The 22981-nt window shown below is 38.4% G+C and overlaps 1 protein-coding gene across 1 annotated transcript in view; it reads left to right on the top strand.

Annotated features, from left to right (window-relative positions):
• Positions 1-16744, top strand: part of LOC144974902 (uncharacterized) — a 251977-nt gene extending 235233 nt beyond the window's left edge. The window contains exons 5-12 of the mRNA XM_078918375.1: positions 4699-4882; positions 8339-8544; positions 9630-10376; positions 11401-11535; positions 11843-11955; positions 14592-14855; positions 15547-15793; positions 16517-16744. Coding sequence (XP_078774501.1) covers positions 4699-4882; positions 8339-8544; positions 9630-10376; positions 11401-11535; positions 11843-11955; positions 14592-14855; positions 15547-15793; positions 16517-16723 — 2103 coding nt within the window. The 3' untranslated portion in view covers positions 16724-16744. The remainder of the gene's footprint in view (positions 1-4698; positions 4883-8338; positions 8545-9629; positions 10377-11400; positions 11536-11842; positions 11956-14591; positions 14856-15546; positions 15794-16516) is intronic.
• Positions 16745-22981: the final 6237 nt, after the last annotated feature.

Genomic DNA, 22981 nt, shown 5'->3' with positions numbered 1-22981 from the left:
ATAATATAATAATAATAATAATAATAATAATAATAATAATAATAATAATAATAATAATAATAATAATAATAATAGTAATAATAAAAATAATTGAATAGAATGTTATCTTAATTTATATTATGGTAATAGACTATAAATTTTTCGACGTCGTACGAGAAGTCCACGGAGCCTTATATTTATTTGGACACGGAGAGATATTTTCTACCTTTAAAATCTTACATAGTTCGCTCACTTATTCTTTCCCAATACTAAGAGTGGAAAATGTTTGATACAAAAAAAAAAACTAGCTGACTTCGATTCAATGCAAGTACTCCCACCGCATTGTCATACTTTCTAGCCGGAAGATTGACACACAGCTCACTTGCTTTAAATGATGGCGCCTTTTTTTGTTGGGATTTGACGAAACTAATTTGATGTTTCGCTAAAATTAAAAATCTAATCAATCTTATAATACACGCAAACCATCAATTATGTGAAAACCATACAAAATTCGGTGCTGATTAATTGGTCCAGTGGTCTCGGATTCTTAGTGTTACAAAAAATCAAATTTACCAAATATATATATCGTAAATATATATATATATATATATATATATATATATATATATATATATATATATATATATATATATATATATATATATATATATTATTGTAAAAGAAGTATTGAAATAAAATGCTTACTGAGTAAAATATTAACGAACAGAACATCTAAATATATTAGAGTCATTGTCATATTTCTGACATATATAGATAGATTGATAGTTGGATAGATTAATAGACAAACGGATAGATGGATAGATCGATAGGTTAGGTAACCAAAGAGCGAGAATAGAGAAAGAAAGAAAGAGAGAGAGAGAGAGAGAGAGAGAGAGAGAGAGAATGAAAGCGTGTGTGTATGTGAGTGTGTGTTTGTGTGTGTTTGCGTGCATTTGCGTATGTGAGTAACTGAGAGAAAATATGAGAGAGATTGTGTGTGTGTGTGTGTGTGTGTGTGTGATTTAGAGAGAGAGAGAGAGAGAGAGAGAGAGAGAGAGAGAGAGAGAGACTGGGGGATGGGGTGAGAGGAAGCATGATGAACTCAAGATTTCATAGGGATGAAAGTGTCTTTTTCTATTGCGGATGTCAGTGTCATACCAGGGATTACCGCCTCCCACAAAAGCAAACAAGGGAACCCGGAAATACGCGTGTGGTAAAAAAAAAAAGAATGTCGACAACAGAAACAGCAACAACATCTGAAACAAAACGGTGGTCTCTTTCAATTTTTTTTTGACCGCACTGCAACCCTGTGTTCCGTATATCGTCTTTGGAGAGGCGCGTAGTACAACTTAGGTACTGACGTCCAAACAATGACTTGAAAATATTCTCCGTGCGGCGTAACTTTAAGCCGAGAAAACGGAAGTTAGACAAGGTATTCTGCAAACGCCCACCACACCGAACGTGGGTCAAGCCATTTTTCTCGTTATGTCTTCTATAGTTTCAGGATATTATAACAGAGAAAGTGACGATATCTGAGAAGGCGGCCTTGCAAGCGGCACTGCAACCGCAGTATCCACCCACACTTCATAGTTTGACGCCAATCCCTATAGTTTACTTTCAGATCTGAGGGGTCTCAAGTGCAATACGGTGTTTTATTTGCTTATTGCTGATCTTGGTTTCTCTCTCTCTCTCTCTCTCTCTCTCTCTCTCTCTCTCTCTCTCTCTCTCTCTCTCTCTCTCTCTCTCTCTCTCTCTCTGTTTTTTTTTCTCCATAATCTTCTTCCTAAATCTAACAATCTTTTCCTTCAACACCCTATGTTCTCCTGCTTCTCCTCCTCGTCCATCATCATAATCATCATCATCATCATCATCATACTCTATCACCCTCTTCCTCTTTTTATTCATCATCCACATCCTCTTCTACTCCTTTTATTTCTCCTCCTCCATCTTTTTTCACCATGTCTTTACAACCCCCCCCCCCCTCTCCTTCTCTCTCTCTCTCTCTCTCTCTCTCTCTCTCTCTCTCTCTCTCTCTATCTATCTATCTATCTATCTATCTATCTATCTATCTATCTATCTATCCATCTATCTATATTTATCTATCTATTTCTTTCTTTCTTTCTTTCGCTTTCTCTCTCTCTCTCTCTCTCTCTCTCTCACATAGTCTCCAATTGCCCCTAGTAATAACTCTCTTAAGTTGATATATTTTAAAAAAACTCATTTTAAAAAAGAAAACGACTCGAAGTGTTCCGTTATAAAAAGTTTTTATTCAAGTGTGATGTGACAAGGTTCATCATCATCATCGTCATCCCCATCAGCTCCAACGTTGATTTCATTTAAGTAGATAATGATATGTCCCACATATGCGTCTACAGTTTGCTGTCGACACTTAACAAACGGGTGTGGTTTTTCATCAGTTTTTCTTTCACCTGGACCAGATTATTTGTGTTTATCTAATGATTAATCGCTGAACGAAAGACTGATATTATTGTTGCCACATTGGCTTATATTATCAGCCCATTATGGACCATTACTCGTAACCATTATGATGGGTTTTGTTTTTCATATTTCATTATGAGTGTGATTGTTCGTTACTTTATAACATCAATCTGATGTGCTATCGTTTGATAATGTGATATTTAATTATATGATATGAATTCCTCGTCTTTATAAGATGCTTCTCCATTTTCTGGGTCAGCATCTATGTTTTTTAACATTTAACATTGGTAATAGTTGTTCTTAATTATAGGGAATTTATAATGTTTCCGTGATTTCAAAAATGTTTCTGGATTTTCTATTATAATTCTAATTTTCTACTCCTTATTCTGACGATGAATCTGTGCTTGAGATGTGTATATTGATTTCATTTGGAATACTTTATTCTGCTTTCACACAAGCCATATTTACTTTTTAGCTCAACAACATGAGCTGAGATTTACATGTTTCGAAATTTTACCATAATTATGGAATTAAATCATCGTATTTGACGCCTAGAAGTAGCTTACATATTCAGTGCTCAATAAAAACACAAAACGTCGGCCAATTACCAATATACAAATTAATATAGTCCGTGTCAAGAGATGTAAATAAGACTTGTATAATAAAATTGAAAGGAATTAAGAATGAAAGAAAACATATATGTTAAAATCCCTCACCAACATGAAAAATATATGAAAAAGCCTGTATGATCTTTATCTGCCGATCCCCGAAATTGATACTTTGATACTTACCATACAAGAATGGAATTATAACGCTGAATTTGATGTGTGTTATTCTTTTCTTGGATTATTATTATTATTTTGCAGTTTTTCAAAATGACTGGGCGCCGTCTGAAACAAAGAATTAAGGAACGCCATATTCATGCGCAATAGAAATAGCATACCCGCCTATCCATAACTAACTCAGAGATTCAAATTTTGACAAGTTGGAGGTCATTTTAATCTAAAGATACGAGAGGTACAAGATCCCTTGCCATTTAAAAAAACGTGTTTTGTCATTGTACAGCAGAATTATGAGCCCACATTGTACAATGTAGTTTGACAGGTTCTTGAAGAACAAATAAAGCGTCGTAAATGTTTCACTTTTATTTCTGTTTGGATTTATCATGGAGTAAAACCCTTATCTTTTTCGGAACAATTAAAGTGTCCGGTATATAATTTGAATCATGATTGATTTATACGGAATCCCAGGGATGTCAATATTCCAATGTCGTAATCAGTTCAGGATTAATTTCCGAACACCATCTGGCATTGCAACTATGAGCGTACAGAGGCTTCATTCTGAACCTGAGATTTACTAATTCTTGCAATCCTATGTATTGTCAGTAACTTATTAGGAAGAGAGGGAAATATTGGAAATCGTTCACAATGCAGCGTACGCAGAGATTGTCGATTACAGGTGACGATGGGGCCATCGTTCTGTCATTGAAGGTTCCACAGTTACCCCGGGTGCAAAGTGTTCCGGATATGGCTCTTGGTATGGGATCCCTGGAAATCTTGAAAGAAGACAATGAGAAAACTAAACCCCATGAGCAATCACTTGCGAGGGATAAATCTCGTTTAAGTGTGAGATTTGGTGGTGTTAAGAAGGAGAATGACGACAAAAAGGAAGAGAAAGATAATGAATATGAGGAGAAGAGAAAGCCGGGTCAGACAAAACAACAGAATGAATCGGACAAGCCAACTGATCAAAAGAACGGAAGCCAATCACCAGAAACGAAGGTAAACAAACATCTCTCTAAGACATCCAGTTATTTTAAACATGGCGAAATAAACATTCCACAAACACATCAATACGGTAATATATTTGACTTACAACTAATCTCAGCACCACCAGATTACAAACTTGTACACATCTGTTGTGCCTTAATATTTTTTTGATATGTTTTTTTTTTTAATTTGGTCAGAAAAATTGTATTTATTTCAGTGTACGGCAGACAATAAATGGTCCCAACAAATCATTTTGACGCCCCCCCCCCCCCCAAACACCACGGCCAAATAAAAAAATAAACGCTCTTTATTTGCATTGTGACCTTTAACTAAAGGGCCAAAAGACAATAGAGAATTTTAAAGACTTTCCGCCGCAAAATGTTTTTTCTTGTTATTATCAACATAAGTGCCTTCTCTAACCACTTGACTGATGTTTTACTAATGTGTCTGTTCTTTTTTCTCCATGCCCCCCCCCCTCCCCCGCTCCTCCCCCTTCTCTCTCAAATTAAAGATGGAGATGACCAAGAAGGAATGGCTTAGTACCTACAGTCTCCACATGTTCGTACTCCTGATCTTCCTCATCACAGTTCTTTCCGTCGGTTTGGCTTGGTACTACCGCAATCTTTCAATCAAGATGCTCCAACAAACACAGAAAGTCTTTTTTGACCCCAGGACAAGAAAGCTTTCTTTAGCAGGTCTGTTCTATCTGTCAGTTTTGTGTATGTATGTGTGTGTGTGTATGTGTGTGTTTGTGTGTGTGTTTTTTGATTTGTTGTTTTGTTTTGTTTTGGGGTTTTTTGGGTTTTTTTTGTTTTTTATTTTGTTTTGTTTTTGTTTTTCCGTTTTTTTTGTTTTTTTGTGTTTTTTTTGTTTGTTTTTTTTTTTGTTTTTTTTTTGGGGGGGGGGGATTTGTTGTTTGTTTTGTTTTGTTTTTGTTTTGTGTGTGTGTGTGTGTGTGTGTGTGTGTGTGTGTGTGTGTGTCTGTCTGTGTCTGTGGATTGGGGGGGGGGGGGGGGAAAGAGGAGTTGATTTGTGGGGGATTTATATTCTTTTTTTTTCCAATTCGGCCAGTATTAATTAATAATGTATGCTGAAAATTGAATTTACAAAGTCAAAGTCACATAAAAAGAAAATTTTATATTTTACAACTCAGGAGAAGACAATCATTCGTGTCAATAAAGCATCTTAAATAATATATAATATAACAATATTATAATATATATATATATATATATATATATATATATATATATATATATATATATATATATATATATATATATATACTCAGGGAGTGGAAGTGAAATTAGATTGTTGTCTAATAAAACAATCCAATTTCACTTCCACTTCTTGACGAGAGCGAACACTCGAAACAACATTGTAGACGTTGATCATAATTATACTTGAAATGTTTTATATGACGATTTTAAATGTGTATACTTTCTTTTGATCGCTAGTGTATATATAACATTTCATATTTAAAAAGAACTTGTTAATCCATGTATATTTACTGTATTGAGGATATGGATCATAAATATCTACGTGAATTCAAATGACTCTCAACTTGTCAAAGTTTTTTAAAACTCGAGTCTTCTATGCGAAAATTAAATTTTCGATTAAAACAATAAAACTCGGTTTTAATTTACATCATAGATTTTTAAAAGGCATGCCTATCAAAATAAAAAGGGAAAAAAAGAAAGAAAGAAAGAAAGAAAAAAAAACCCTCTAAAATAAAAATTGTGTATTTTTGATCAAATACACATTTCTCGGAAACACCTTCATTCCGATAGAATAAAAGATCGAAATGAGTCTAAGCTGCGAGAGTAAAAAATAAAACAAAACAAACTAATGAACAACTAACAATGAATATAACAGCTTTGAAGATAAACAAAAAAAAAAACACAGGACGTCGTTTCAAGCTCAAAACCCTTCTTCAGCCAATAATTTTTATTTAAAAATAAACAATAAAAACATTAATTCAGCGCCTAGCTGCTCGAGTAAATATTGCATGAGATGTAGGCGCTATATAAATGTTACACTATTGTTAATACATCACTTAAAAAGCTGACAAAAGCGGACAGTCGTGCCAGATATTTCTGTCTGGATTTGAAGTGATGTATTATTATTAATTACGCCCTTTTGCAACGCACCATAAGACCCCGTCGCCTAGGCATTCCATGTAGAAATAGAGATAATCTATCAAACAGGATGCCTGACGTCAACAAGAATCACCCATGTTGTCACAGTGAGTAAATTGGGGGTAAAAAATCTTGCCCAAGGACTTGAACGAAAGTGTCTGAAGCGAGGCTCGATCCCGGGACCCTTTGGATCACAGTGCAGTGCCTTAACCACTCGGCCACTTCGCCCCCCCCCCCCCCCCCCCCCCCTTATTTCTATTTTTTTTTTTTTTTAAATGTTTTCGTTATTGACTAAAGATGGGTTTTTAGTCCGAACCATTCCGTGTATGGTATTTTATCCTTTTTCGAAGCTGTTATTATATTCACTATGACCTTTTATATTACCAGATCGAGGTGGTTTGTCATATAACAGCCATTTACAAACCTGTACCAACGGCCGATTATTTAGACAACCCTTAAAGGATTAAGTTGGCAGCAACGCTGATCTTCCATTCATAGACGTCTTATCCTTGTCAACTGTCAATGGAACAAAATACTTTGTTTCGTTTCCTTGTTGGCCAATATACTCTGTTTCGTTTCCTTGTTGGCCATAGTACTGTGACGTCACTTGTAATTTCCCACGCTAATGGCACACAATGAAGATGCATTATTGAAAAGACTAAGTGCGTAGATTTTTGCTCGGTTTTGCTGATGACGTATTATTATGTCACTGCTATTGTCCTTCTCTAATTCAATTGTCAGTAAGGCTATGCAGCATTGTGGTCTAGTGGTATGACACTTGCCCTCGGATCGGAACGTCCTGGGGTCAAGTCCCGCCCTGAGTGGGGCATAGTTGAGTCCCTGGAAAAGACTCTTAACTCATATTATCTCACCGTACTCAGATTTAAAATGAGTATCAGGCCAACAACAGCGTTGTCTCCGTCAGACAAAAGTAAATTGTAATATCGCGTAAAAGGCGTCATGTCTCGCTCTACATGTTAAGTGTTGTTGTTGGCTAGTGACCCGTTGTAAAGCGCTCTGAGCACTGTAAGTGGACGCTTGCACTAAATAAATGCTCAGGTTTGGCGAAGTCCCTGGTTTGAGAGTTTCTGCCAAGATGAGGGTCATTCAAATCGATCGATTTTTGAAGGACGAGTTTTCTGGCCAAATGATTAAAAACGCGTTTTTCCAGAGTACAGCAGTTAACTGGTTAAGGCCACTATCACTTTCAATATTTCTTTATTTTGTTGCAATTTGAGACAAATAACGATAAGAAATGAAATGGAAGCTTCAATTTAATTAACAAAGACAGATAATGTGGGCGTTTCGAGTTTCCTCTTTGTCAACAAAATACGATGAATGAAACACAAAAGACGAATGAGAGATGAGAAAAAGGCATTGTAAAGGTAAAAAAAAAAAAAAAAGCAATCATGGGACAGGAAGTAGGCTTTGAACAGTCTTTTCCTGTCCCATCATAGCTTTTTTTTCATCGTGTTGTTGATAAAGGGGAAACCCGAAACGTCCAATATTATTTATCTTCGTTGATTAAATGGAAACTTCCATTCCATTTCCTATTGCATCAAGCTTCTAGCAGCAACATTTGCATCAGGCAAGATGAGGCACGCGGCACATACTAGATTTTAGGTAATGAGGATGCTTTGTTCGCCTGTACGGTCTTGTTTGACACTCATCTTGTGATCTGTAGGTCCTTGATTTGAGTCCCGCCATGATTAGCGCAACGTTTATCCCTGGAAAGCTTTACTCACATTCTCATTGTATTCATTAGTAAAATGAGCGCCATGTCAGTAATAATGCGCCTTAAATGCGTGGTGTCTCGTCTGTAAGTTAAGTGTTGGTTTTGGCTTGGGAACCATTGTAAAGCGATATGGGATATTTTAGTGGATTTGCGCTATATAGAAACTGAAGCTTTGGGGGGTTATAAAACTATATATCATTAATGTGCATTTATATTGAGAAACGTTTCCACTTTTTCACGCATACTCAACATGTTGGAAATGCTATCATCCTTCACAGACCCAACTGATCAGCTAACGATCGAAGGTTACCTTGGGCTAGACATGCCTCGATGGCAACTTCCTCTCCATTGTCCCCTTGTTGTGGGACAAGACCCTTCCATGAGGAGCTGTGAGTGGAAGAACAACGCAGTGCTTACCATTGACCACTTTGGAAATGAGCAAGTCCAGTGTTACAACGTTACATGGAAATCACAACATCCTTGGGTAAGACGATCCAAAGCTAGATCCTATATCCTCTTCGCTCCTTATGGAACCAAGGGCCTCTACGAACGCCCGCCATCTGCTTGTGTTCTTTGCCATCTTCTCGGTTGCCTCCCAGGTGAGGCCGGCCATCTTCGGTTCGTCAGATGGTGAGCTGTTTCATGTCTGTTTCGAACGCCCCACTTTTCGTGTCCCTTGAGGGTTCCAAGCGAGAGATTTGTGGGTCTAAGTCTTGTCTTCTCAATGTAAGACCGACCCATCTCAATTTCCTAATTTGGGTGCTGACGGGTTCTTGTTTGACCTTCTCCATAATTCTTTGTAAGAAATGTGGTCTTGCCATCTGATTTTCAAAATCCTTCGGAGGCATTTTTTAACAAAGGTCTGAATTTTGTGACCAAGATAGAGCATGCATTTTAGGTCTTTAAAAATATAGTATTCACATTTATAATTTGCAATCGAACTTTCCTAGCTTTTTATCTTATGGTTTCATTGTGCTAAATTCGTTTGTTTTGGTTTTTTTAATTTTTTGTTTGTTTGTTTGTTTTCTGTTTGTTTGTTATTTTTTTTTTTGTTTTTTTTTTGTTTGTTTTGTTTTTGTTTTTGTTTTGTTTTTTTTTTTTTTTTTTTTTTTTTTTGGGGGGGGGGGGGTTACCATTTTCACACTACATGTCTCTTGCTTGGCGTACTTATTCGCATTATCATAACACCCGACACAGCTTAAAGCCAAATACTCTTTCACACTTTAGTCGAATGGGTTATTTTATCTTAAGTGCCTTACCATTGAAAAACTATTGGGATCTTGCTTTTAAAGGTTGTGCCGAAAAAAAATAATAAATAAATAAATTTTAAAAAATTTAATATATATTATATATATATATATATATATATATATATATATATATATATATATATATATATATAATATATATAATATATATATATATATATATATATATATATATATATATATATATATATATATATATATGACTAAGGTTCATATAGGATATTTAAAACAAGATAAATGATATATGTCCATATTTTCTCATTCTGCTTTTATCATGAAACTTAGTTTCATTTTTCCACAGCATGTGCCGTATGACTGTTTCCATCTAAAAGGAAGTAAATGGTATGGACCTTCAAACAATTCAAAAGGTGTCTGGCCAATCAGCGGTAACTTTTCATTCTCTGCATCCAATCAAAGAATTGACAATAATGGTGTCTTCAGTTCTGTTGTGGATTACTATTGGCTATCATCTACTGGGGTCGGGCTTCGTATCCATGGTGATGACCCCGTTCACATCGACTGGAACCAAACTGTTGATAATTCTTTATGTATTTTGTCTAATTACACAGGATCCCTTTACTACCAACAGTCGCCACCAATGCTCAAATATACAATATGCAACGGTCTCAATGCCGTTAAAACGCATTCGTTTATGCAGGGTGTTTTCCCGCCAAAACACGACACCACTTTCCCGGCTGACCATATCTTCCGTGGTTATTATTGGTCTGCTCAAGGAATTATGGGTAGAAAACATAACGTTTCTCAGGATGACATAACGGGTTTAATTTCGGATGCCAAAAATTTCTCATCCAAGTTATCATCGGCATCGTTATCTTCGTTATCACCGACGTTACCTTCTTCAAGTCTTAATGATGATGTAAAGATATCCCTGGACACGAATTGGCAAAGACAGGAGGGCGATTTGACATTTGATACCAACTTATTTCCAAATGTTACAGAAATGTTGGAGACGATGGAACAAATCAAAAGTCAGATGATATTGTCCGTATCCCCTCATGTCTTCTTTACTAGTAGCACTTACAAAAAGGTGAGTTACACTCTGTTGATAACGATCATGTCATGAACTGTTGGTTTTCCGGCTTGGTTTGACTCAACAGGCTTAACAAAATTATAGTGTTAATTGAGTTATAATTTTGTAGAGAATCGCATAGTATAGTTTTTTATCTTTTGAGCAAAAAAAAAGGAAATAAAAAACTTTTTTAAAAACATACATTTGTTTTTAATGTGCTTCAAATTGGTCAGATAACCCAAATCGTTATGGTCTTATTGCTGTAATGGAAATATTCTCAAACCAATGCAAAATATTGTCCATTACAACATTGTTAAACCAAGCCCATAATTAAGTTCAGCTTTCGAACCTGCACATAATATGTGCACGTAGGTATTGCTGGCACATCCGAAATTATGAAATGAAACGATCTGCTGTTGATATATCAATATTAACCCCCTGTAGTATTTTTGACAAACTGTTATTATTTACCACCAGGGCCAATGGCGGAATTTGAAACCGGTCGCTTGTTTGTCGAGTCTTTTACTAATTGAACTATCGACATAGATAGACGAATGAAAGAGGAATGAAAATAGAATAGTAACAGACACATAGGGAGCGAGTGATAAATATTATGGACAAATGATAAATGGAGACTCAGAATTATTGTTTTTAAGTTGATTGAAAATATTTCAATAGGGCTGAGAAATCCTGACATTCAAAACTCATTGGAAGCGTCCGGCCAATGTATGAACAATGAAAAGGTTACACATTGAATCCTATGGTGGCATAACTATTTTAGTAACAGGATGTATAGAAAAACATATTTAAAAATTTGGCCAGAAAACTTCGTTCTTCAAATATCGATCGATTTAAATGACCCTTATCTTGGCAAAAAAAAAAAAACCTCTCAAACTCTCTTAGAGTTTTTGCCGTGATGAGGGTCATTTAGATTGATAGATATTTAAAGGACGAGTTTTCTGACCATTTTTTTTTATTTAATTTTTTTTTCCAGAGTTAACTGGTTAAAATGTCATGTTTATTTTTTTTTTTTCTTCGCCAGGGTATTTCATCTGGCTTGTTTGTAAAGGACGCAAGCGGTGCTGTTTCAGGATTAGTGACATTCGAAAACGGTGTGGCTTCCCTACTAGATGTCCTCAAAGACGATGTCAGTCAATGGTTACGCGAAAAGCTGAAAGTATGTTGCAATGTTTATAGGGTGTTTCTATGATTTGAAAAGCGCTCATAAGATGCATGTGTGTTTACGTCCACTTACCTCAAGGTAAAGAAAAGAAGATTATTGTGGTTTTGTGTGGTTTTGCTTTGTTTTGTTTTTCAGTTATTGCTCTTCAGCCTCATCTATCATCATCATTATTATTATTATTATTATTATTATTATATTATTATTATTATTATTATTATTATATTATTATTATTATTATTATCTGCATCATCATTAATTTTATTTCAATTATCATTATAATAATTATCATCTATAATTTAAGGCGTTGATGGTGCCAAAGGTAATCACATCCCTCAGACTTTCGTATGGAAGCCACCCCTGGTTACCCTTCAAGCCCCATTTTAGCATACCGTACGGGACACCAGATGCTCACAGGTAGAGTGGCCTATTGTAGTCGTTGACAGCCATGAAGTTCGTGCTTTATTTTATATCCCTTTTAAGTAGATTGTTTGATTTAGTAGTCATTTTGAGCATCAGGGCCTGCGTTGCAGGCGTTTTTCCAGGTGGAAGAAAAGTTAAACCAACAGTAAAAATGGTTTAATAGGACGCGTCTGCCTTAAAAAAATGTTTGACACATCAAGCAAACTTACTTACTTAGGCCTTTCACTTTGACTGGGCAGGCGTTGCAGGCGTTTTTCCAGGTGCAAGAAAAGTTAAACCAACAGTAAAAATGGTTTAATAGGTCGCGTATGCCTTAAAAGAATGTTTGCCACATCAAGCAAACTTACTTACTTAGGCCTTTCACTTTGATTGGAGCAGGCGTTGTAGGCGTTTTCCCAGGTGGAAGAAAAGTTAAACCAACAGTAAAAATGGTTTAATAGGTCGCGTATGCCTTAAAAGAATGTTTGCCACATCAAGCAAACTTACTTACTTAGGCCTTTCACTTTGACTGGAGCAGGCGTTGCAGGCGTTTTTCCAGGTGGAAGAAAAGTTAAACCAACAGTAAAATGGTTTAATAGGTCGCGTATGCTTAAAAGAATGTTTGCCACATCAAGCAAACTTACTTACTTAGGCCTTTCACTTGACTGGAGCAGGCGTTGCAGGCGTTTTTCCAGTGAAGAAAAGTTAAACCAACAGTAAAAATGGTTTAATAGGTCGCGTATGCCTTAAAAGAATGTTTCCCACATCAAGCAACTTACTTACTTAGGCCTTTCACTTTGACTGGAGCAGGCGTTGCAGGCGTTTTTCCAGGTGGAAGAAAAGTTAAACCAACAGTAAAAATGGTTTAATAGGACTCGTATGCCTTAAAAGAATGTTTGCCACATCAAGCAAACTTACTTACTTAGGCCTTTCACTTTGACTGGAGCATAGGCCATCAACAAATCCTCTCCAACTTGTCCGGCTTTCGAACTTCTTCTCGGCTTCTTGAGCTTGAGCTTGAGCTTTTATATAGGGCAATATCCACTAAATGTGCTCAAAGCGCTTTACAGAGGGTCCCTGACCACAGCAACACGTTACGTGTAGAACGAGACATGACGCCTGTTAGGCGATAATATTACAATTTTTCGGACAGAGACAACGCTGTTGACGGCCAGGTAATCATTTTACACCTGAGTACAATGAGAGAATGTGAGTAAAGAGTCTTTTCCAAGGGCTCAACTATGAGCCAAGCAAGACTCGAACCTAGGACCTTCCGATCCGAAAGCGAGTGTCATACCACAAGACCACATAGCCGCTTCCCTCCATGTTAAGCCTTCAGTTTTTAGATCCTCCATTAATTCCGTCCTCCAGCTGTTCCTAAGCTGCCATCTTTGCCTCGTTCCTCTCGGGTTCTATGTATGCAAGAGCCTGCTCCAGCCATGTATTCATTGTTAAATGGACAGTCTACTTACTTTTAGAGCCATAAAGTCTACGTAGCCGGAAATTACCCTGGTTTCCGTGGTGTTAAGCAGACAATCGCAATTACTTATCCTTGGACAAACAGACCGAGTAACCTAATCACTGGTAGTAGGATATGGAGATAATTAAAAAATGAATTGTCGGCTGCGACGGTATGGAGATCGATCACAAGTGCTAAACCTACAAAGCTATCGGTTCGACATATGAATAAATATAAAACAACCCCACCGCATTTGAAATCGGCAGGTGTTTACCGAATTAGATTCTTTTCTGACATTCGTGTCCATTCAGCAGTGTTTGGGTAGCTGGGTCTGTTATATATCTGACGGAAGTACTTTACGATAAGCCATCGTCCTATTCAAAGGGTATTAAGCCTTTTTTAAAAACCGGGATAATCTCCGGCTCCACGGGGTCTAATGGCTCTGAAGCCGAGCTACTTTACCAAATGTGACCCTTCGTCTCAAAACGGTATTAAGTCGGGTTGGTTAAGATGTTAAAAATGTGTTTTTTTGCCAGAAATATCATACTTGTGTTAGTTTGTATGATTTATTGAGGAGAATGGATACCATAGTTTAGGGTGCTAATGCCAACAGTTTATATTTTTGACCATTAAAATTGGGTTTTAAGCATATGGCTCGTTCCGACATAACACCGTTTTGAGACGTTGGGTCACAAATAAGTTAACGTCTTGATTTGCTTTGTTTTATGCCTTCATTGGAGTTTGTTTTATGATTACATTATTACATGTTCTTATTACATATTTATTTATTGCCTAATAATCTCGAATATTGAATCTAAAATTATATCTAGTAAATTGAAATAATTGCCTTTTTGTTCAATTCAATACAACTCGACGTACAATGTCTTAATCTAGATACATTAAGAGATATTATGAAGATAAAGAATGGTTGTTGCATAATCTAGATATAGTATTGTGGGAAATATTGTTGACGGCGAGTGGTGATAGTGATTATTATTGATGATGATGATGATGATGATGATGATGATGATGATGATGATGATGATGATGATCATGATGATGATGATGATGATGATGATGATGATGATGATGATGATGATGGACGTGATGAAAAAGTAGGATCAAAGCATCACAATTATTGAAATTGTTTTATGATTGTCTCCAACTCCTTAAATTTGCATTGATTCACCAGGAAAAAGGTTGTGGAAATTTTCTCTGAACTTTCAGAGGTTCCAATTGTTGAGCACACCGGAAATACTCGCCATTTGACACAACTAATTCCAGTTCCGTCACGAATAGGATCCGGCCCTTCATCTGGCGGGAAGTGTATAGAAGGCACAATTGAACGAGCCTTGTCCCTTGGGATTTTGGGATATCCTTTTGTTATGGCTGGTGGTTTAAACGATGATACCTCGAAGACAAGAGGGGGAAATAATAATCCTACAATCCCGGACAGGTAAAGCTTTTAAAATTTCACACAGATATTATACACACACACACAACTACAAGCACACACACACACACACACACACACATATAATAAATAATAATATATATATATATATATATATATATATATATATATATATATATATATATATGTTATTGGAATTGTATCGTAGGTATTCCTGTGATTCGTTGGTTTTTGTACTTCATTTGGACAGGAGTACTTACTTAATCTTGAAACTGAGTCACATTAAATCTTTTCAGTGAGGGGGTAGCTGTCACTAACATTCCATTTATACCATAGCAATGATGAGGACGAGATATTTTGTTTGTTTTTGTTTTTTTTTATTGTTTTTTTTTATGGGGGAAAGGGAGATAGAAGCGTAAAACGACCATGGATTGATGAAACTTCCCATTGGTGCCCATTTCTATGGAGGCATACATTTTTTTGCATACGAGAAGTAAGAATCACGAGACCCTAATGGGCAATCAATATCCATCGTCTATCCCGCTTTCTCTAATGTGAGGTAGATATTAATTTGCTAATATCTGATTTAGACAAGGAGGATAAAATTACTTTGAAGCCAGGTCATTTGCATGTATTTCCAATGTTTGAGCTACTTCTCAAAGGTCCATAGTCTTTAAACTAAATATACTTTTTAAAAAGCAAAACTTAATAGCATTTCTTTCTTTTCATTCAGAGAACTATATATTCGATGGCTTCAATTGACAACATTCTTCCCTGCCACACAACTTAAAACAGCTCCGTGGCAATACGATGCCGAAGTCGTTGCTATAGCGACAAACTATAGTGTTCTCCATAACACGAGGGTTATCCCCACTCTGAAGACGGCAAGTTTGAGGAAGGAAGTGGAGGAGAATGGAATGCCACTGCTCCGACCTGTGTGGTGGATGGACCCCAACCATAAGGATTCTGAAAAATTTGAGGTTAGATAATTAAATTAATTTGGCCAACCGAAAACATCTATGTATTATTATACATGTATCATTGTGTCTCTCCAAAACGCCGTCCTCTTCTCTTGCCCCTGGTGATTTTATAAGGCTCCGTACTCATTGTCACATTCTCCTCTTGACCTGGTTCTCAACAATTGGCCGCTGTTTGTTTTCTTCCAGAGACAACGCTGTTAACGGGTAGGTACTCATTTTACACCTGAGTACGGTGAGAGAATGTGAGTAAAGAGTCTTTTCCAAGGACTCAACTATTGGTGGACCTTCCGATCCGAAAGCGAGTATCATACAACAAGACCACATCGCCGCACAAGTACGTTGCAATAACAGCATTGCATCTGTCAAAAACAAATTAAATAATAGCGCCTAATAGGCGTCACGTCTGGTCCTACAGGCTCAGTGTTGCTATTTGATTGGGACCCCTTGTAAAGCACTCTGAGCACATCTAGTGAATATTGCTCTGTATGAAAGCTCATGTTTTGTTTCATTAGAGTACATTTCGACTGTCGACGACTTCTTGATAGCGTTCCAGTATGTGTCATTGATTCAAGGACTTGAGATCTTTTATTTGAAAAAATAAAAATAAAAAAAGATGAAATTAGTTTAGCCACAGACTAACTGATTTAAAAATATGAAAACGAAGAATGAGCATCCTAACATATAATAATATTTTATTATTATTGATTTATTTTCTTCACTCAGATTCACGATGAATTCATAGTTGGAGACAGTCTGCTTGTTGCACCGGTTTTATGCAAAGGGGTCAGGAAAAGAGATATTTATATACCTCACGGTGTTTGGGAAGATATTCGACTGAGTAAAGTTATCCTGGGACCAAATATATTGAAAAACTACCCTGTTCCCCTTCATCAAATTGCTGTGTTCCAGAGGAGAGAAACTGTGATGTAATATTCTAAAAAAAAAAGAAAATGTATGAAGACTTAGAGGAACACTTTGGAAACCCTACCACTTCCAAGTTTAGTCATAGGATGTACATGCAATATGCTTCTCTCTCTCTCTCTCTCTCTCTCTCTCTCTCTCTCTCTCTCTCTCTCTCTCTCTCTCTCTCTCTCTCTTTCTTTCTTTTCTCTCTCTCTCTCTCTCTCTCTCTCTTTCTTTCTTTTCTCTCTCTCTCTCTCTCTCTCTCTCTCTCTCTCTCTCTCTCTCTCTCTCTCTCTCTCTCTTTCCATCTCTATAAATGTACAGAATCTTCAGCCATATTGCAATTTTAAAAAGAACTTTTTTATTAAGGGACAGCGTGGCAGCGTGGCTCAGGGGTACGGCCTTTGCTTCGTACCCGACAGATGCCGAGTTCGATCACCCGCCGCTGTGTGTGCTGTGGCTATGAGCAAGTTACCTAGCCCTAGCTCAATTTGTGGCACTGAACAGCGGCTGACGCCTGGGCTATTCCAGTCTTCTCTTGTAATAGACCCTAGAGATAAATTTTCCCAATGGTATTAATAAAGGAAATTTTATATTATTTTTATATTATAAAATCAATAATTTCAGATAGTATTACTGAAATGATAAGTGATAATGATAATTTCCAAAAATAAGTCAGTTGGTAATGTGTTTTAAGATATAGTTTTAGACTTGGCAAATCATGTAAAATATGGTTATATGGTTTTATGGTAGCACTTTTAAGAGCTAGAAAAAAGACCTAAGGTTCAATCACCAGTCGAGGTAGGCTGATTTTTTAGATTATATTTATTACTCTTTCTGCTTTGTCTGGCAGCAGCTTCTTATGGTTCACACTATTATGTTATGACGATCGACCCAATCAGCAAAGTCCGGTCCGCATTCGTGCACCGTCGCGAACCCGCCTGGTAGCATCGTCACAACACACCTTTCGACTAGATGCTCTGCCGTTTCGGGTTCTTGCCCACAGCGTGGACATATTGGACAGGAAGTTAGACCCCAGTGATGTAACGCACCGGCCGTTAGGCAGCTCCTCGACCGAAGCCGATTCGCAGCTACCCAGTGTCTCCTCTTACTGGTATCAAAGCCTGGCAACTTCTCACCAAGCTTAGAGGAGTGTAGGTCCCCGCCCCCACGAGGGATTGAATTCGTCCAAACCGACTTCCATCTCGTATGTGCAGCTCTGTCCGTAGTCAGGGATTCTGCGTACAAGGGTTGCCGGGACTTATTTCGGCTCGAAACGGGGGCACCGTTCATTATGCGCATGAGAGGGGTATCCCCATTCCCTCTCTCTTTGATCTTACTCAGCCAGTTTCCCGTAATGGTCTCCCTCCGGACATCGGGGGGCTGGATCGCTGCCATTACCGGGCCCCATTCTCTAGGGGTTGTTGCTAGCGTTCCCGACACTATGTGCATCGACTTGCGAAGTTTTACATCCACCTTCTCAACGTTTCTGCTTCTACCCCACACTGGAGCGCAATACTCCGCGGTGGAATAGCATAGTGCCAGGGCGGATGTTCTCAGAGCGCTTGGCTAGCGCCCCAAGTCGATCCCGCCAGCTTCCTCAGAAGACTATTCCGCTTCTCTATCTTCCGGGCAACCCCTTCGAGATGAACCCGATAGGTAAGACTGCGATCCAACGTCACCCCTAAATATTTTGGACGCGGCTCATATGGGAGTGGCTGGTCCCCGACTAGGACATTCAGTTTACGGGTGTGCCAACCACTGCATAAGTGAAATGCAGTGGCCACGGTTTTTGAAGTGTTCACTTCAGGTACCACTTGTCAAAGTAGGATTTGAGTCTGGTGACGTCCTCGCTGAGTACGCTCTCGAGACGGGTCCACACTTTAATCTGAGTAACGAGTGCCCAGTCGTCTGCGTATCCCAGCCTCAGGGAGGAAGTGTTCGGCATATCGCTAATGTAAACGTTAAACAACATTGGCGCAAGTACCGACCCCTGAGGGACCCCATTCTTCAATTTCCTAACTTTGCTCGTGACGTCTCCCAGCGCGACGTGGAATTGCCTTTCCCCTAAGATCGAAGAGAACAACTTCAAGGTCTTTTTGCACCTTATGATTTTTGCAAGTTTGAGCATTAACCCATCGCACCAGACCGTATCGTACGCCGCTGATAGGTCTATAAACACAGCACCTGTTTGCTGTTTTCTCTCGAACCCGTGCTCAATATGCTCTGTAAGGGCAATGACCTGCTCCGTGGTGCACCTCCCTTCCCTGAAGCCTGCCTGCTCAGGTGGCAGGGCAGCGTCTAGGACCGGCCCCCATCGGTTTAATAGAACACGCTCCAACAATTTGTAAAGACAGCTCAGCAGCGATATGGGTCTGTAACTGTCTGCCTCCTTCGCCGGCTTCCCTGGCTTCAGGATGGCAACTATCTTCGCATGCTTCCACACTTGTGGAAGCTTTCCGTTTGCAAGGATGTCAGACATTGCCTCTGCTAGCCAGGCCCGTGCCCTGGGGCCCAGATGCGTCACCATATCGGGATATACACCATCTATCCCAGGTGCTTTACCGTTCTTCACTTCGCTAATGGCTGCACCCACTTCTCGGGGACTGAACGGGGCCGTCCAGTCCGACTCCTCCGCAGGTAGCGAGTCCAAAATCGTACGGTACGCCTTGCGGACACCGCGCTCAAAAGCCTGATTAGGGACCCGCTTGCTACGGTTCTTAATATTCTTGGCAATTGTGTCTGCCTCGCATTCCGGTGCAGCCTTCGCGAAATTCCGATCTGGGTCCAATTTCTTTATCAAACGCCAAGCGTGGCGGCTGGAGTGTGTAAAGTCGAGACTTTCCACGGTCTCCTGCCACCGTTGCTTCCTTCCCTCTGCCAGAGACTGAAGTAGTCTATCGGCTGTGTCCTGGGACTGGGTCTGCTGGTACTATCGGTACAGCTCTTCCGACTCTGCTGTCCAGCAAGGGGTGTAGAATTTCCGTTTGCCCCGTGGAATAGAGCGTTGAGCGCTCTTAACCAGTAGCCTACTAAATCTGGTTATATTCTTGGACTTGGGAGGAATGGCAGGGCAGACCTGCTCGATATAGGAACTGAATTCCTCCCAGTCAGCCTTCCTGAAATTCCATCTGCGAAGTGGGAGAGACTGCACCCTCGGTATTGTCGCCCCAGCTGTGACAAGAACCGGCCTGTGCTGGCTATGCGGAAAGTCCCCGAGGACTTTCCGCTTCACCTGCAGCGGTTCACCGTTCGCGCCTTTCGTTACGAGGGTGAGGTCTGGAGTATACTCCTTCTTATGGCGGGTACCCCGGAAGGTACCCTTGGCTGTAGGATCGTACACTAGGTGTAGATCATTACAGTCCATCCATGAGCGGAGTTGTCTTCCTGCCTCGTTGCAGTCTCGGTAGCCCCATTCGTGATGGTGGCTATTAAAGTCTCCCAGACAGATGGAAGGATGGCTGACCACCGGTACCGGTGGTGTAGTCCAAGTCGCTCTAGGTGGTTTGTAGATATTATGCAAACACAGTCCACCTACTTCCACGGAAATTCGGTTCACCCCATTGCTGTCCGTTACGCTCTCAATGACCCTTACCTTCGATGGCTCTTTAGCGTAGACACTAACCCCTCCTTTGAGCCTCGAGGTGTCCTCGCGTTGGACCACCGTATAGCCTGGGATCTGGAATCGGGAAGATTGCGCGCCTGAATAGAGGTGGGTCTCCTGTTGTCTGGCAATGTTTCATGCACAACTTTTCAGATAAGGCAAATAAATAGAAATATGTAAAAGAATTATTTATTTCAAGAAGGTGAGCCTTCTGAAAGGTTCATCACCAGCACAGATAGCAGTTTAATTTTGTTTTTGTTTACTAACAAGGGGTCTCCAAAACTATTAGTGTTTCGTATTTTATTTTGGTTTTGCAGTTAGTAGTTGGTTTAGTAATAAGTAAGTTGTGCTACTACTACTACTACTACTACTACTACTACTACTACTACTACTACTACTACTACTACTACTACTACTACTACTAGTAGTAGTAGTAGTAGTAGTAGTAGTAGTAGTAGTAGTAGTAGTAGTAGTAGGAGGAGGAGGAGGAGTAGTAGTAGTCTGTAAGTTTCCGTTAGTTCATTAGATGTCGGATTAATATAAACTTCTTAAGTCGTGGTTTGCTGAACCTATGTAATGAAAAAGATGTAAAGGAATCAAGGTCTAAATAATTACGTCACTGAAAATCTCTGTCAATATAATGTTGTAATTAATTAGATATTTTTTTAATTCCCTCTATTCATACCATTGGGGAAATTTGTCTTTAGGGTCTATTCCAAGGAAAGACTAGAATAACCCAGGCGTCAACCGCAGTTCAGCACTCCAATTGAGCTAGGGTTAGGTGATTTGCTCAAGGTCACACAGCTCAGCGGGTATTCGAACTCGGTACCTTTCGGGTACAAAGCAAAGATCGTTCCACTCAGCCACGCAGCCCCCCCCCCCCCCCCCCCCCAAAAAAAAAAAAAAAACTAGAATGTTTTTTTGTTTTTTTTCAGTGGTACAAATTTCGCGAAAAAGACTATGGTACATTTTTTAATTGTCCAAACCAATTGGAAATATTTGCGAAGTCTTGTACAAATGTTATATTATAAGCTCATCTTGACATGGTGGCTGCTCTATTGTTATATTGACTCCTATCATTACTATCATTCCCATCCTTGTTACCGTTATTACCTCCATAATAAATGTTTTATTATAATCTGTGTTCATCCTCGTTATCTTCAATTATTTTCATTACAGTTATCATCATCATCATTTTTCAACATCATCATCATCATCATCATCATCATCATCATCATCATCATCATCATCATCATCATCATCATTATTATCACCATCAGCACCACCATTGTCACCATGTTACATAAAATAAAAATGTGATAATAACTTGTACTTACTAAACTCAAAACACTTTGTGGCCTTCGATATTCTATTTTCATGTTTGATTTTACTATAATATACCTAATATTCAAGAAAATGTTTTATAAATGTTTTTATCGCTTTCAAATGTTCTGTGTTTCAAGATATTATTTTATAGATGCCGTTTGATTGTTTTAAGTTGGTAAACCCATTGAACTTCACTCTTTTGGTAAAAATACAATATTATAATCAATAAATGCTCATACTATCAAACACCTACGAGTCCATTGATATTTAATGCCCCCCCCCCCCTCTCTCTCTCTCTCTCTCTCTCTCTCTCTCTCTCTCTCTTTCTCTTTCTCTCTCTCTTTTTCTCTCTCTCTCCCTCTCTCTCTCTCTCTCTCGTTTTCTCTCTCTCCCTCCCTCTCTCTCTCTCTCTCTCTCTCTCTCTCTCTCTCTATATATATATATATATATATATATATATATATATATATATATATATATATATATATCTTTCTATCTCTCTCGACCTTTCAAAGCTTCATCATGCTGAACGTACAAGATACTTAATACTGATACCGAAGATAGAAGTTAATAAACTTGAAAAGTGACCTACAGTGGAATCTTGATAAAATTAATGCCGTCGAATGAGAAAAAAGACACACTTATGTAAAGAGCATCACATTTGAGACCAACAAAAGTTTTAAGTAGAAGTTGATTTAAAGAGTGTTGACTTCATGCGGATTCCAGTGTATTGATGCGATTTGTTTAGGTAAAATAATCACAAAGTCAATCTGCCAGATATAATATGGCAAACACAAAAGTAAGTGTGACTTTAAACATTTATAGTCTAAATGATGTAATTTAGTAAGAAGTAATGACCAAAATGGCTGTCTAAAATCAACAACAAAGTCCTTAGTGACGTCATTTCCGTTACATCTATTGAGATTTTTTAAAAACTTAATAAATGATTTATAACGTCAATCGGGAGTCCCAATAGCTCAGTTGGTAGAACACTCGCTTCACACGCAAAATGACTCAGATCAATCCCGGGTACAGTCGAGATTTTTTTCTGAACACCCCCCCCCCCCACCCCACCGCGTCATATCCAAAGGGTAGCAAACAATAATTGCTATTGTCCGTTTCACACTACAGAAATCAGGCTAAACTCCGGTTCCATGGACATAATGTGCTGTGGACGACTATTTTATAACGTCTATCTGGTGTTATGCCCAAAGGAACCATGTGTAGAGAATTGAGTTTGATTAAGGCCAAAACAAAATAAAAGCGAACTATTTTCTTGTGTAATTCACTTGAGGAGGATCTATTTTGGGAGCACGTCTCGATCTACAACAAAAAAAAAAAAAAAAACAAAAAAA

Source organism: Berghia stephanieae, chromosome 6, assembly GCF_034508935.2.
Source record: "Berghia stephanieae isolate SIO BIC M18660-M18661 chromosome 6, UCSD_Bste_1.3, whole genome shotgun sequence".
NCBI lineage: Eukaryota > Metazoa > Mollusca > Gastropoda > Nudibranchia > Aeolidiidae > Berghia > Berghia stephanieae.
The sequence above is the reverse complement of the archived record's forward strand: the minus strand, read 5'-3'. Positions and strand labels throughout refer to the sequence as shown.